We start from the raw sequence: 17,151 nt of genomic DNA, 5'->3' as shown, positions 1-17,151 counted from the left end.
GAAAGCGCATAGATTAAGGATACCTTTATGAAATATTTAAAACATGTAACTGTATTAAAGTCAATTAAAGTGCAACCTGGATGGTGAAGCATTTCTGCAAGGGGAGGAGCTTGCCCCTGAACCACAGTCGCGGTTACGCGCAGCGCAAGGGGAAGGTTCTGAGCGCCTGTGACTGAAGAACGAATCGGTAGCGACCCTTGCACCTTTTGAAGAAAACAAAAATCCATAGCAACATCGTGCTCTGAAAGGTCCATTTTCGCGCCCACCTTGGTTAACTCTCTCTTTTAGAAAAAACCCAAAGGAACCCTTTAACGTGGCACAACAAGAATTCTATCTTAATTCGGACTGTCAATTGCAGAATAACTGGACCATCATGTCAGAGATTCCAGACAATAAAACAGCATCATCCGTCAGCAGTTTAGGAAGCTATGGCTCTTTCGCGGGACCAAATTCACCATGGAGGTACCTGGGAAGAGTCGCATTTGAGTTCAGATCGGGTTCCACAAGCCAGTTCATGTCCCTTTAGCGCCGTAGGTCGACAAAACGACAACATATATCTTACCCTGGATTCGCATAGACACATTTTTCAGCCTCCAGACGTCCCAGCTTTCAGTCGAGTCCTGACAGAGATTGGCTCCATGAACGGCATGGTTCCACTTTCGGGCTCTTTTCATCCGGAACCTTCCTGTTACCCCGGACACAAACTGCTCACGACGCGCAGCACTGCAGACGCTCAGCCGCGCGTATCGCCTCCACACTCCCACCAGTTGTGCAACCTGAACCTACCCCGGCTTCCTTGCTCGGAGTTTGTCAGCAAACCTATTAGGCATAAGTTTGCATTAGACTACAAAAAATGTCCAACTCAACGGAGCGAAAACAGTGGCAATAGAAGCACCATCCCCACCACAATGTTACATGTCACTCCAAGCAACGCAGACAGCACAGAGACGCCTTGCTTATCTCAAGAGAAACGTTTTACAGAATTTCCAGAGGATGATAAAACTCCTACAGACAAGACGCGAGGTGGGTAAACAGCACTGAAAACGGTCTTATTGTGAATGTTTCCTATTTAACAAACGATTTTGAAGTTAGTCTAAAAGTAACGGTTGTTAGAGCAAAAAAAAAAAAAAAGAAACTCCACTAAAAACCTACTGCTTGAGACAACCCCAGCCTGACTAAATTGCCCTTTATATAACGCTGCTGAGACATAAAACAGCGGAAGGCTCCACTGTCAACTGGGAGTCGAGTGGGCCAGGTGTGTTATTGCTTTAGGGCACGAGAATGGGAAGGAAGTAGACTGTAATCAACACAGGATTGATCAAAAGACGTTACTTATTCTGGATTTGATTACTATTTTCATGTCAAGTGGGTATTAAGATAAACTTAATTTAAGCGATAACTTTACCACCAAACCAAAAAATGTTAGCAAATCACGTCAACTAAATGTATTTTTAGAAATCCTTTGTGAATAATAAAAATATCTAGATACAGTTGAGGAAAAACCTCTCATTTCATTTAAGTTAAATTTAATTACACACTTTAAGAGCAGAATTTCTTTAGCACATTTTTTTCTGAGTTCAGATTTGAAAGTAGTGCTTACATAAATATATGCGTTGTTAATGTTATTTAAAAAAAGCAAGAGACTAACAAATGTGACATGGGATTGTAAATTTATGGGGAAAATATGTATTTGCTTCCTTAGATTAACTCAATCTTACAGTTTTAAAAATAAATATTCTAATAAATAACTATTTCATAATCTTTCCTGCTCCTCGAGCTAGCTAGCTTTAAAGACAATGACAGTTATTCAAGGCCCATGTTCTGTTTTTCTTTCTATTATAGGGCAAAATATGTATTACGATAAAGTCGAGTGGTAGATATAAAGTTATATCATTGTGATATTTTGAAACTAAACCACGCTATTTAAATTCAGAAATAAATCCTTGTTTTGTCAGTGTATCTGGTTTAGTTTTCAAGTCAGCGGTGATATATAAAACGGGTATGCTGTTAAACCTGTTAGTTTGCTATTTGGGGGAGTTTTGAGAGTTTTTAAATGTAGTAAATAAACATCATACTTATTTTATAAAAGTTTTATAAAAGTTCGAGTTCATGTGTAGTTCAAGACTCCCTTATCGAAGATTCTGTGGGTACCTTTAATTTAACCTGTAATCGTCTGTACGGTTCTGTTCAGTAATAACTACTGTACTCATCTTTTTTTTTTTCATTCTAGCATTATGAGAATCACTGACTCAGCCACACACATATATGTTCAATACTGATAGGCTAATGAATTTACTATACTGTCATAAAATGTCTGTTACAGCCAAATTGCCTTCTGGTGCATATTGCACTTCTCGAAAGAATAAAAAACTGGCTTATTCTCTTGTTTCAGCTAAAGACTTGACCACCGAGAACGCTAAAGGGACCTGGTTATTGACAAAGACAGGGAGGAAGAAGCGATGCCCTTACTCCAAACACCAAATCCTGGAACTGGATAAAGAATTCTTTTTCAATATGTACCTGACTCGAGAGCGCCGCCTGGAGATAAGACGAAGTGTCAGTCTTAGTGACCGCCAAGTTAAAATCTGGTTTAAAAATCAAAGGATGAAACTAAAGAAAATAACTGGGAAATATAGGACGAAGGACATAGTAACTCATATGATTTGTTAGTGAAGGCGATTGAACATGCTACTAAGATTGCGGCCATTATAACAACACCTCTAATGGAATATTGTTAACACTTGTTGGAATACCTTAGAAATGACGGATAAATTGTAAAGCAGTCGCGATGATGAGAGCTTTTTCTCGGTGTGGCCAAAAGAACGCTTGTTCTTAAATATTTGATATTGGCTTTCAGTGCACTCGCATTGTTCGCTTTATTGGTTACACCTTTTCCTCTTTCAGAATTGGCTATTTTAACTTACTCAGCAAAGACTATTGTTTACAGTTTAAGAATGTAGAACAGGAGGAACAAAATGATCAAAACCTATTTATTATGGACATCAAGAGCAACAAAATTTGGATGGGGGGGGGGGGGGAAAGGTAGCACAAAGAATGTATCCCCCTTTTGTAAGAAATAAAAATAAGTTGTATTCAAATAGACACGCTTTACAAATCTGAACGATCATTATAGTCAATTTATCTTTGTCAAGTGGTATGTTTTTATAGTCAAGTGCAACTGGAATTTTAAAAACGTGGCGTTCCGAAATAGTATCCACATCGTTGTTGTCAGTAGGCCACTTTATGGATTTGGATATGAGTTTGCAAGGGATTTGGTCTGTAATTTTGTGTTGATACTGATAAACTGGCCAGATAGTTCAGCTTTCTAATTCTGATTTACCAAAGTGTACTTTAAATAATGTAAGGGATATTTCGTTATCAGGTTTTGAAAAGACTGATAACTGTAATGACATTTAACACTCATGCTTTACATATCTGTTCGTTGCTGTACTTACAAGTTGTTTATGGAGTTTAGCCTACCGGATAACCGAAAAGAGAGGAAGTTGATCTACACTTAAACTGAAAACTGTCATGATCCAGTGCTGTTGATAAAATGGAGATCATAATATAACTTTTTTGGCATAAGTGTGTCGAAGTTGAAAAGTGAAGTTGCAAACAGCATTATGTTTAAGGATCCAGTAATTCTGCTTGTACAACCCAAAGCAATATGTTATATGATTTGATGAATATGGTCGACCAACAGAAACGTTAATGTTATGTTGTGCACTACCCTTTTCTATATTAGACAGGATGAAGAGATTTATCTTGTTCTGCATTTGGAGTTGAATCTATTAGGTTTGCACAGTATGACGTTGTACAATATCACTCCGAGATATTATCGTCTTCAATCTTCTGTTATACCTTACGTTAGGCTACTTTTTGAATCAAATTTGAAATGCGTTCTGTTATTATGCATGTTTTACATTTTTTCTTTGCTGTGGAGTTCGCGTTTAATGTTTCGAGAGTTAAGAAGAAATAATTCAAAACATATGCGGATACTGCACACAAAATACAGCTGCTTTCCTTTTGTCTGAGTGAGAGTCTACGTCGTCTGTGCTTTTGGTAACCGCCATGTTTAGAGGCCATAATGTCCAACGTCATTGGCTAGGCAAGCCCCTTGTTTTAACAGAGGGCCATAGAGTCGATTTTTATTACCAGGCTAGGCGGTTGTAGTCAAAAGACAGGATGTGCTTGTGAACTTAAATTACTTTATGCCGCTTACCTGCTTTGAACAATAGCTCATAATCTAGGCATCGTAAATTAAACACGACAATGTGTACCTTTTAACATCTCCCATATATTTAAAATCATTTTTCGATATAATTCATGTATGTTACTTTGACTCTTCACTTATAACGCGATTCTCTACACTGAAATCTGAGTTGGCAGCTCATTGCCGCTCTCCGTCTGCTGGCATGCGTCCAGGGCTTCAACTTTGAACGCAGAGAAGGTCAAGCTGGTCTGTGATTTAGGTAGTTTCACGTTGTTGGGGCTCGACGTTTAATAACACAGGAACCTGAAACTGCCTGAATTACTCCAGTTGATACACATCAATGCACTGGCATAACGAATGACATTTACAAGTCTTTTCTCTGGTGATGGACTTTTCCAAAGCTATATTTTTATATATAGCTAAGCTGTTGCGCGCAAAGGATTGAGTTGAGTCTCTAGTCCCTTCCTTTGCGATCATTAATTAATGTGCAAGCAAAATACGAATTGGGAGCGTTTCAGCGAGCAGCAGTTGTAAATCTGACCACCTAAAACACGAGATTGGACTTTTCTTCATATTCACACAGGGTTATTTTTACTCCTCGCTGGGGAGTTGGCGAAAATATGTCGAGCAGAATATGTTCAGCAGTTTCAATAAACTTATATATTTCCAGCTATGATATAATTAATTGTCAGTTGAAATATGACAAACTGTTGAACTTTCATATCACATAGTTCAATAAGCCTTTTATACAAAACATTTTGAATTCTGTGACTATTAACAGCATAAATCATATTAAATAAAAACAATAATTTCAATCGCTGAATCCAGTCTGCCACTGATAAGGCACGAACTAATCCTTCTTATTCTTCTTCACTTTATCTTTATCATCTCTAGAACACGTTCATCAGCGTGTGCTGGTTTGTCTATCATTCGCTTATGCGAATAAGCGTCTGTTTTCACCGGCTCTTATAGATTAGCGAAATCTTATAGATCTCGTCACAGTTAAACTGATCCTGCGCAATGTTTCTCTTAGTTAGTTTTAGTCTCTTCTCTTAGTTAGTTTTTTTAAAAAAAAGTAAACATTAAGAAAATTAAATAGGCACGGAATTGTGAAACAACTTCTCCATCAGGGAAGCTGACTCACTTTACCTCCCTTCCCGAATCAATCGGGTTCAGATTCCACAGGTCATTATTAAAATTATTGTGATTATTGTTGTTGCGTCTGCTGTTGTTGTTTTATATTATGTAATTATATTCCTGTGTTCCCACTGAAAATGGCATAATAAGCAGGGCATACATTTGTGGTCACTAATTTCTACCTACAGTCAGTGTTGCACAAAGATGAATAATTCATGCAACTTCTCAGTAATACCAAATCTTAAACATCCCAGCCTTTTGTTAACTACATTTATCTTTACACATACGGATAGTGGACATGTTTGATAATAAAATAAAACACATTTGGCCTGTTCTTATTACCGTTGTCCCAGACGTGACGCAAGCACATTAGTAGGTAGGACAGTATAATGAACGAACGAACCGACAAAAAACAAACAAACTAGCCTTGTTGCTTTTACTGTAGAGCAGTGATAACCCTTCTAACGAGTCGTACAAAAGATTTTACATCGCTACGTTGTAAACTTCACCCTTTCATATCGTTGACAGCTTCTCGGCGAAGCAAGGGTATGATATTCTCGTAGTGGTTAAGGCTTTATAGATGTGAACATGTTGCAGAAAATGGCCCACGGAAGCAATGCATTCTAACATGTATGAAAAAGATGCAGAACAATGGAATGATCGCTGCGGAAGAATATGTGATCACAAAAATGTATTTAAAAAAAACCCCGTACAAATCTAAACACGTCACTGTTGCTGCACCAGGCTTCAAACCTACTGTTCAAGAGAAATCCCCTGCAACGTACTAAAACGCAACTTTACGTTAGGATGCATAAAAAAACTACACGGGTCGGAGTGAAGTCATGAGCTCGCATGCAACTTAAGACGTTCTATGGAAAGATTTGTTTGGGAGACAATTTGGTTTTGTTATGTTACAAGGGTTCGAGTCATCATCGAACTATTCTACTGTAAATCTATAGTTGGCATATATATAATCCACATATTTCTAAGAATGGAAATCTGTTTACCTTAACGGAAAATTATTATGCATTTGACTATCTTTATACAAGGTTTCATACACAACAAAGAGCCAATATATTGATTATCATTCACTTTCACAGGCTTCCAATATTTTCGTTTTCTTCGGACCTTATATGCCTTTAAGATTAGTAAAATGTAAATGTGCAATTGTGCAAATTACTAGACTTAATTTAAGATTAGGTTAAAATTTAATTAGACATTTAAAAAAGTGAGGTATTCATTTGGCCTTAGGTACTTCGTATTTTCTCTCATTAATTAGCCATGCTTGTGGGTTGTTACTGTGTGTGTATAAATTTAGCTCAGTATAAATTGCAAAGCGCTAATTGCAAAGTTATTCCAAAATTGTGTTCAGTTTTTAAATAGAATCATAATTAGTATAATGTTAAACATTCAGAAAATTATCCATTCAATAATAGGTATACCATGGGCAAATAAATCGCCTACTGTTGCCAAGTTATTTGCTCACCTTTATTCTGCGGTCTTTCAAGAAATATTTAGAACTGGAAATACCTGATTAAAGCTGCACGTGTGTGTAGGTAATACTGTATATATGCTCGTCGTCATTTGTCCGTGGAGGCCAAAGCTTTGCTCTGATAAGCCAATTAATTCAGAAAACGTTTGACGATATACTTGACTACAGTGTTTGTACAATTCGATGTACGACGTTCACAAAATGCCTTTAAATGTGTCATAATAAAGTGCGTGAGTCTAAACCGTTCATACGTTTTCTCGCTAGCGCGTGCATGGAATGCTGCGGCAGACTAGTTTAAGGTCCTCGCCACAGGCAGTATATCAGGTCTATAAAAATCAAACCTTCCTGATGTAGTATTTTATTGTGGTATTAAACAACCAAAAAGTTCAAGTAGTTTCTTCCATAAATACAAGAGGACTGTCGCTTGGTACTGTTTAACACACTCGTTAAGAAAAAATACTGTTAATTTCCCAATAAAACTCAATATTATCTCCACACGCCCTGAATTAGACTAGTCTAGTTAAAGAGCGTAGGCAAAGACTATAAACTGTTTCTAAAAATGTTATGACCGAGAAAGCTCTTGTTAAAGGTATATGAACTTGAGAAAATTGTTATTTTGTCTTCGTTTAGGCTCCTTAATGCCTTTTGCCTCTTGATACATTTACAGTATGCAAGTTGAGATTAATAATACAAAACCTCTGTTTAGCATTAGGAATGCTCTTGAACATTCAAATCTGCACCCTTTCAGAAAGAAAAAAAAGCACCGTTTTCTCACTTCTTTGTAGTATACATTTTTATTCATATTGTCAAAACGTTTCAAAATTTAAGTGGGTATTTCCCCGACGGATTGTAGATATCTTAGGATATATGGACACACTCCCATTTTGCATATTACATAAACAAGACAGTTTATTTAGAGAGGAAAATATGTATAGCGCAAGAGGTGGAGAGCTCCGCGCAGCCCCTTGGCGGATTGATTTACGCCCCATTGACTCTTTATCAGCCTCGCGAAAAAAGACTGACCAATCATTTCGCTCGAAGCGCACAACATAGCAGCCCGGCTCTACTTTGTTGGCGAACGCTTAGAGACAGCGTCGTGGAAAGGGGGGGAAAGCCCAGTTCTTTGGTACATGTTTTCCCTTCAATGAACCGTACGTTGTATAATGTCCGAGAATGTCCATTTCTGGAACTCTAAGCAACTACTATGTCGATTCCATCATAAGTCATGAGGGGGAAGATCCGAGCGCTGCCCGATTTTCCAGTGTACAGTATTCCAGTTCTAGGCAGCCGGGAACCGGGGAGCATCCCGAATTCCCCTCGTGTAGCTTTCAGCCCAAGCCTCCTGTGTTTAGTTCATCATGGAGTCCTTTCAGTCCCCACGCGTCCAACGGCTTACCAGCGGTCTACCATCCCTATATTCCAACGCAGCCCGTGCCTTCGTCGGACACCCGGTACCTCCGTACATGGCTCGACTGTGCTCCGAGAGCGGAGTCACTGCCAGGCCAGAGCCAGGTCAAGATGGAGCCACTTCTGGGACACCTCGGGGAACCCCCTAAACTCGGAGGACAACATGAATATGTTTTGGAATCCTCTTCTGCTCGGGAGATGAATTCCAGCCACGGCTCTGGATTTGAAGACAGTAAGGACATTTGCGACGGTAGCGAGGACAAAGAAGGACCAGATCAAAGTAAGTTATAAAACGAGGAAGTGAACCGTCTGTAAACCTTTTAATGCTGTCATAAAATACGAACAAAGCAGCTGAGACACATTGCCTCCACCCAGCCAAGTTTGATCATATGGCCAGCAGTGTTCGACAGCTAGTTTTATGCTAATATCAAATCTTGTATTATTTATTGCATGCCATTGGATTTAAAATCGCTATCCACTGGCATTGTTTCTTTTGTGTTACATGTAATCCACGTACGTAACTGCGACACTATTCTTCCTCGCATTTGGGTCTTGGATTGTGAGTGTGTCGGTCTGTATGTGTGTATGTGAATGTGTGTGTTTTTGTGTGTGACAACGCCTGTTATTCGCGCTTGAGCACACCTCAGCTTTAAGCAGCCTGCACACCAGTATATTGTTCCTTCAAATTCTAAACAGTATCGGAGTTTATTGAAACAGGTTTTTTTTTTTCTCTAAGATGTAAACATAACATTCGAACTTTTAAAATAAGATTATATGCTGCACTTTGTGATCGCTAAAATATATATTTAATCAGCAACCTCCGTCGAGTGTGGATGCTAGTCTTTGGGATTTGATAGGCGATATCTCGGTACCACTCCACAGACAAGCGAGAATAGGCTTGAGTCAGTCAATAAACGACAGCTCTCTATCCCCGAACCAACGGCATAGCATAGTCGTCTCTATTGTATACAGTATAGTTACAGCAGGGCTTATTCTTCAAGATGTGCCATACTGACACTTATTTATAGTAGCTCTCCCACAGGAGGGACAATCGAGAGAAATACATAGTCCCCTGTTCTACTGAGATCCCACACGCCTAAAATTAACTTTAATTCGTAACCGAGTGAGGCATGTATCTTGACAAACGGTTCTTTTCGATTTAGGAGGACTGACGTGGGACGAACATTGATTTTAATTCATGAAGTAGGCTCGATCAACACAAACACGAATGGAACGGTGTGCAACAGAAATCCCTATTGTGCTGCCCTGGGCTGCGTTCCAGTATAAACTGTAGGAAAAAAGCAATGAAGTTGGGAATTACATGCCCCACTTTGTGCTCGCCGCTGCCACGAGAGGCAAAGAAAGTTATTGCCCCCAAGTTTATTAAGTTACAAGAAGAGTCAACATACCCATTAATTGTTGTGTGTGGCCTCTCTGGGACACACGGTGCAAAAAGTTCTAGATGAAATACGACGCAATCAAAACGCAAGGGAATGTAATATCATGATTCGTAATATGAAAACCCCATTTTCTACTAAGACAGTACAACGGTATTGTCAAGAGACACTGCCATAAATGAGGCAGTAAACTTTCAGCGTGTTGTTGCTTTCTCTAATAGACATCGTGAACCTTCTTATTGTTTATTGTTGGAGATCATGTATTTTCTAAATAACAGTGTAGTGCGTTGCACACCTTTAAACGCATACTTCTCTCGAGGCCGTGAGGCCTAACTGATTGACACTTGAATTAATCATTCCTGATAGGGAAATATTCCTTTTCTTATGATGGAATAAACAAAATTGCGCCGCACGATTTAGGATATCCGAGAGAGCTTATGAAGTACTGGATTGTGCGTTTCGAAATGTGAGACGATAGAGTTTACAAGAGTGAAAGAAGAATGACTGAATCCAGGGAAGCTGGTTAGGAATTCCCAACACACTAACGTTCATCGGACAGTGGTCATGACCATTAAGACCGAGTTATGTGCCCGTCGTATGCTAGTTTGTCACGCCAAGACAAGTTCTCTGGTTGTGCGGGATGGATAGCACAAAAGAATTCAGTGTTTGGGAAGAATGAGAATCTCTTTAGCATGGGTCATGTCGCCCTTTAACCTCGCCGTCCCAATTTCGCTGCCATAAATTCCCAGGTGGTATCAATATTCAACGTGTTTTAAACCCCGATAACAGGGAATATCTGTAGCACGAGACGCAGTCTCCAAATATCTAATCCCAAAGGCAATTCAGTGGAAACATTTTTGAACTCCCATCTGCATTCCCGAGAAAGCCACAAAGGAATAAGTCGTCTCATTAGAGAAACTCTTCCGTCTCAATTCTTTCTCCCTAAAAGGAGATATTATAATGTCACAAGCGACAGCGGTTTGGAACGCATTCCGGTATGGTTAAGATGTTATGGGGTGAGGCAAAACGGTGGCTAAGACATAATTGGATCGTCTCGGCAGATCTGAAATTCATAGATTGTATCTTATATGATACTTTGTTCAGTGTCATTGCACAGGTTCGTGACACCAGTCGTGTTCTTGGAATCACCAAGGCCAATCCGATGGGACCTGACACCTTGCCGTGAGGGCACGAGGCTATCTGTGACCTATTACGAATCTTTAGTAAACATGAAATGCTTCCAGGCCCTCTGTGGAATCGCGTGTGTGCATTTCATGCTAGACTGTAATAATACATGGACATATCCAGTCTGTTTTTTTTTCCCAAGTAGGCCCTCTGTTTTGGTATAATGTGATATTTTAGTAGTGCTGGCTGTGAACTCCCAAGACAAATTTCAATACGTAGGTTATATACTTAAATATACATGTTTCGGTAGTTTTGAACTGGATGAGTTCTCGTATTCTCTCTTTAGCAGCATATTTTGTTTTAAACACTGATTGTGTTGTCATTTGCAGACGATCCATCGGCCAACTGGTTACATGCTCGCTCGTCCCGGAAGAAGCGATGTCCTTACACTAAATATCAAACCTTAGAGCTCGAAAAGGAATTTCTCTTCAATATGTACCTCACCCGGGACCGGCGACACGAGGTAGCTCGTCTGCTGAACTTGACAGAGCGGCAAGTGAAAATTTGGTTCCAAAACCGAAGGATGAAAATGAAGAAAATGAATAAGGACCAGTCCAAGGAATAAAGGGGAACAGCTCGGTTCCCAGTCTTTTCCCCCGTGATATCAACACAGTGCTTACCTATGGAGGGTGATACAAGAAGTGTTTTATAGCGTACGTTTAACTTTGCATTAAAAAAGAACTCATTTCGGAGATGCAGATAAACAGAGTACTTAAACATAAGTATTCTTACTATGCTACATAGCGCATGACAAAAACACTAGACATTAACATATTATACAATGACATCATGTAATACATGCCTTCTCATTTTTTTGTTTTTAATTGTGTTACCATCATTCCCTATTCATGGAAATATATCCATAGCTACTTATACGGTTATAAAGTTTGTTAAAATAAATTCAGAGTTACCTAGACCTAATATTATTGCTAGGAAGTGTTTTTTTTTGTGATTGGGTGTTTACAACTTACACCCTTAGAGAAATGGATAGTTATTATTATTATTATTATTATTATTATTATTATTATTATTATTATTATTAACAACAACAACAACAACAACAACAACAACAACAATAATCTTATTCTTAAGAATTGCACATTTTTTGTGCGATTTATTGAACAAATATTCAGGTAGCCAATTGTTACTTTTGACTTTACCTTTTACTTTTTAGCCTTGTTATGGTCTTAATACTGGAAAACGTAAGTCCTCTCCTCCTTAGCATCAATTTGATTATGCTTAAATCCATATAGCAATCTCTTATTTGGTCGAATGCACTAACGTTTCTGTTTTGTTTATTCTTTATGTAATTCTTCCGAGTTCAAGTTTGATATCCATATTCCTACGCAGCTTTACCTCATGAGTTTGACGTGGATATAAAACACACCCTGGAGGATATGAGGGGAAACTGTGCTGCACATCCTGCATAGAAGTACTTGTAGTCTGCATGACACAGTTATAACCCAGATCTCCCGCGTTATGGTTCTCAAGCAAAACGTTGTGTAAAAGCAGGATGCAAAACGTTTAGGTATAAATTGTACAGCCATTTACCCCAGTATATTTTCAATGTTGCCCCAGTTATGAAGTGAAGGAACGAATTAACTTATAGACTATATTTGCTGGATGTGTGTAAATGTGTAGCTAGCTTGTCAGTAACAAAATAATTCGTCCATAAATAAATGGAGCATAACCTCAGCTGAATACAAATTCAGTCGCGTTTATGTGTATAAATGTTTACATACATTAACGCATGCCTTGTATAGATTTAGTTATTCTCTTCTGTGATTTATAAAATTAGATAGTAGAATTCAAAGTTATTTTATGTGTGAAATTGGATTACAATTCTAATTTATTGTAAATACGTTTAATGGATTTCTTTTCAGTGGCATGCCCTTTACATTGTGTGAAAAGAGGCTTTGAAGAGATCTTATACTTGAATAAGCAGGTCGACGTTCTATGTAATTTCAGATATTGTTTACATGTTGTTGTTCAAAATGCGTTGAGATTTGTGTTGTCAAAGGTAACTATTATGTTATAATGTATTTGTTCGCTTGACATTGTATTGCTTTGCTTGTGCTGAAAATTCATGATTAGACCTCCCAACACGTTTGCATTTTCCTACTTTTCTCACCCAAATGCGTGAGTTTTTCTGGAATATCATTCGCGTCTGTCTGCAACTTTCAAGCCTCCTTCCAGTGCAAGACGCCATTAACCTATTCCAAACTGTATCACAGTGACTAACAGACAGACTCACGGACACACAGACAGACGCGTGCACGCGCGCACACACCTAGAGCATCCTTTGGCATACTCTAATTATTCTTTTTTTCCTTCAATGTATTTGATCATTTATAATATAACATAGGAAATTGCCTAGATTTTGAAACGTGCTATGAAACTTTTAGAAACAGAAACTCAAAAGTCGTTTTGTACTGCTCCCTTTTTCCTCCGTGCAACTGCACGGCAGATGCTGGACTCGCATTAAAAGTTTACAGAGAACAGAGTCGGTCTTGTTGTCTATTTATAACTAATGCATAATTTTAGCTTTGGTCAAACTATATATATATATATGTATATATATATATATATATATATATATATATATATATATATATATATATATATATATATATATATATATATATATATAAGTTTTCCCGTGTATTTCTTCCTGGAGATATTCTTTGTTCTTCCAAACGAGGTACATTTTAATAAGCATGCAAGAGCATGCTTATAAACACAAAACACTATTTACAGTGTAAACGTGAAGGCAATGTAAATGTGTTATTGCCCCTATCCTCATATGACCTTATCCAAAGAAAAATGCTCTATCGTTTTCAGTACCACATTTATTTTTGTCTGTAATGAGGGGCACGTGTTGGAAATATGTTATCGTGCGTCGAAACATTTGTCTCGAATTGCGCTGAGGAAACGTGCGAATCATATGTGGACAGCTGAAGGGATCTTGAATGAGTTCTTCCTGACTTTTGCTTAACGGTTTTATTTAATAACGTTGTCAAACTCCGAACGGTGGTGTTTTAGACAAGAACGGGTTATCTTTGTTGGGAAAATGTAATTCGAGATCTATTAGGGAAGAGACGTGTCTGTGTTCGTAAGACCGTAAAAATCTTTTTTTTAATTTTTATTTTATTTGAGCACGATTATAGTTAGTCACACTAAAAGCCACACTAAAAGACACACTTATGCTTATTTTACTACTATGTCGCCTGAAAAATAGTACTTTGTTCTTGTCTGTAAAGCAATTGTAATAGAGAAAAGGACAGATTTTCACATTTATACATGTTTACATTCTATTCGTGAATATTATTTTCAATGTTAACAAAACAAAGTTCTTTTCAGTCTGTATAGCCTACGGGATACTACAGGCGTTATCAAAAACAAAAGTATCAAATAAAGCTCCTAACCAAACATGCTGCACGCTACAACATACTGTTATAATTACATATTTCGTTGAAGAGAGAGCCAATAGTCCTGGTCCACACATGTGTTTTTACTTCAATATTCTTTATCATTTAACTTACTAACCTGTCATATTACGGCCATACATTTTTACTATCGCAAATCGATATTCTGATATTCGGGCGCTCCATCTGAGTATTTTCAAAAGGAAACAAACTGCTAGAAAGGATGCGCACTCGTACATTGGAGGAGGGAATAGGACGTCGACCGTCATAAAGAAAAAGAAAGAAAATTCAATTCAGTGTGCCGCAATAAAAGAATATGACTGCAATAAAACTTTATAGGGTATACATTTCTGAAGGTTAAGAACTAAATGGCTGTAAAGCAAACACTGCGCGGGAAAACGGAGAAAAAAGCTTTCGAATACCCTGTAATGGTTTGGCAGGGCAATTCGAAGAGGCATGGACAGGGAAACCCGTTGCTTGTTTTACTTTTACTCTTTCTTGCATTTGTCGTTTTATTGTTTGCAGCGTTTGTTGTTTAGGCCTCCAGATTCCTCGCGGAGTAGGGGGCCTCGAGCTGTGTGATCTGGACTTCCAGATGAGAGCCCGCAGTCCAGCTCTCTCGACGCCCACCCTTTGTTCCATTTCCGAGCGCGCCACAGCCGCCTTATAGTGAGGGCCATAAAATGACACAAAAAGGATTTCTGGCGAGACGTCTGGGATGACCAGGTTTAATTTGTTTACAGCCCTTGCGACCAAGCTGGACTCCTCCATTTTGTTGCCTCACATCCGATTGTGCCATGGTGGGACCTGATACAATGGACGGTTGCTAAAGAACAGCCTTTCTCTCTCTCAAAATGCACGTCCTATCGAGTTCACGCCGCCTTTGCGCTCCTTGTAGAAACTGAAAGAGATGCAGTTCTGTTTTCAGTAGTATCAGAGACGGTAAAATGAAACTGAATTTTAGGTCTAGGTAAATCATGTATCACGTATTTAACGAAAATTTATCGACACGCATGAAAAGCTACAATTCTGAATTTGTACCCTACATTACACGATAAACCTGATAATAATGACAATTTCGCACAACCTTTTTATGTAAACTAACACTCTAGAACCCAGTTTTACATATATTTTTCTTTTTTTAAAGAAACCGAAGTCACAAGTAAATTTTAGTTATTTTAGTTCATTTATCAAATGTTTGTTTATTTGAATTCTTGCAATTAGAAATCATATGAGAATTAAAGATAATTTATTCAGCTGATTTTATCAATAGTTATCCATAACGTTAGCTGTCAATAGCTGTCCTAGACCTACAGGAAGGAATATGGCCTACTTTCATGCATTATGTAAAAACAAAGGCCTGTGTGGAAAAAAAAGACATGACGGGCAGCGCATTTATTTTTAACAAGTAACTATAGCTGGCCACTGTCCAGATATAGTTGCTTTTGCACATTGTATGTATATCATATAATGCCCATATTCTACGTTATGCAACAGCAATAGCTTGATCTGCAGGTTTTGCATGCTAGGATGTAAATAGGTCTACCGACATCGTTTTTGGGGCTGCTTTTTGGGAACAAGTTTTTGTAAATATAACACATTAAAATTCGAAACTTTACAATTCACAGATTAAGCTGTTTCCAAAATATATATTTTAGAGACTGATTCTTTCATTGACTAGTATGCCTAATTGTTTTAACAGGACCCAGGAAAGATAACCTACAGTTTATATCGAATTCCTTGTTATGGTGAATTAAAAATAATTACTCAGCCCGCTTACATCAGTGAATTTGCACTTCTGGAGCCGTTAATACGCTCATTTCGGGTTTATGCCTGTTGTTTATAGAACCATTAGGTCTCCCACCGAGGCTAAGTTTCCTTTAGTATAACGCGAAATGGCCACATGATGGCAATGTTGTTCTACCAAAAACAGTTAGAAAGCTTTTCTTCCCCCCACAACAGGAATTCACTGAAGCCATAGAAAGTGTGTTTTACACTTGACTAAAATTAGAGCCACAGAAAGACGAATGTCTTCACCTTCTTTTTTCCTTTTTTTCATTTAGAGTAGAAATGTGTAAGCTACGTGGGGCAGAAGTGCCGTTTATGTGAAGTACTACGAAATTAAGTATGTAGGCTAAGGGATGTTGCTACAAATATGGTGAATGTGAATGTGGTAATTGGGTTTTATTTTATATGTGATATATATGTATATATATCAGGGAGTAACTCTGGTTAAAGATATAGAAGTAATAAAAATTGCAGTGATATACACAAGGTTTCCAGAGAAACAGGTCGATTAGTACCGAGTTACTTCATCAGCTGTGCACTTAAATAATAGCAGTAATAATGGGAATGATTAGACTAAAAAAGACTAAAACAAGAAACATTTCATATTTCTTTGTTTTATTGATGTCATAAACAAATGTTCATTGTACAGCAGGTCAATTAACACATTAAAATATTGTCTGCAAATACAAAAAACCTTAACAAAAACAACATTTCAGGATTTGAACAATAGTCCAACGTGGGGAATTTATGCGATATTACAGTCGTCGTGAAATGACTGAAAATGAGTCTTTAGATTAGGCTTTTAACAAGCTGTAACTAACAATACACTATGATCTTTATTATTAATATTAAGACCACGTTTCAGCAACACAGTTTATTCTGATTTTACAGAAGAACGCTGTGAGAAAAACATCCAGCGTCTTAGCTTTTGCCATATCATCATTTTTGAACACTGAGGCTATATTTTTATGACAGTTATAAAATATTGTGTCACATCGTTAACAGTATGGTAATCCACGCAAATTACAAAATACACGATGTATAGGCTACATGAGACTTATACAACAGTGACACTCTAACACTGGAAAGAGTCTTCTTTTTATTCTC

At 37.9% G+C, this 17,151-nt stretch overlaps 2 protein-coding genes across 2 annotated transcripts; both read left to right on the top strand.

Moving 5' to 3' along the window:
• The first annotated feature begins 411 nt into the window (after window positions 1–411).
• On the top strand, window positions 412–3,023 carry hoxb10a (homeobox B10a). The gene is made up of 2 exons (XM_026997825.2): window positions 412–1,023; window positions 2,393–3,023. The coding sequence occupies exons 1-2, from the start codon at window positions 429–431 to the stop codon at window positions 2,668–2,670; spliced, it is 873 nt and encodes a 290-aa protein (XP_026853626.2). The 5' UTR covers window positions 412–428; the 3' UTR covers window positions 2,671–3,023.
• Window positions 3,024–7,634: 4,611 nt separating this feature from the next.
• On the top strand, window positions 7,635–13,334 carry hoxb9a (homeobox B9a). The gene is made up of 2 exons (XM_026998038.2): window positions 7,635–8,529; window positions 11,161–13,334. The coding sequence occupies exons 1-2, from the start codon at window positions 8,016–8,018 to the stop codon at window positions 11,394–11,396; spliced, it is 750 nt and encodes a 249-aa protein (XP_026853839.1). The 5' UTR covers window positions 7,635–8,015; the 3' UTR covers window positions 11,397–13,334.
• Window positions 13,335–17,151: the final 3,817 nt, after the last annotated feature.

This window comes from Electrophorus electricus, chromosome 1 (genome assembly GCF_013358815.1).
Source record: "Electrophorus electricus isolate fEleEle1 chromosome 1, fEleEle1.pri, whole genome shotgun sequence".
NCBI classification, from domain to species: domain Eukaryota; kingdom Metazoa; phylum Chordata; class Actinopteri; order Gymnotiformes; family Gymnotidae; genus Electrophorus; species Electrophorus electricus.
Note: the sequence above shows the minus strand (reverse complement) of the source record. Positions and strands in the feature narration are given on the sequence as shown.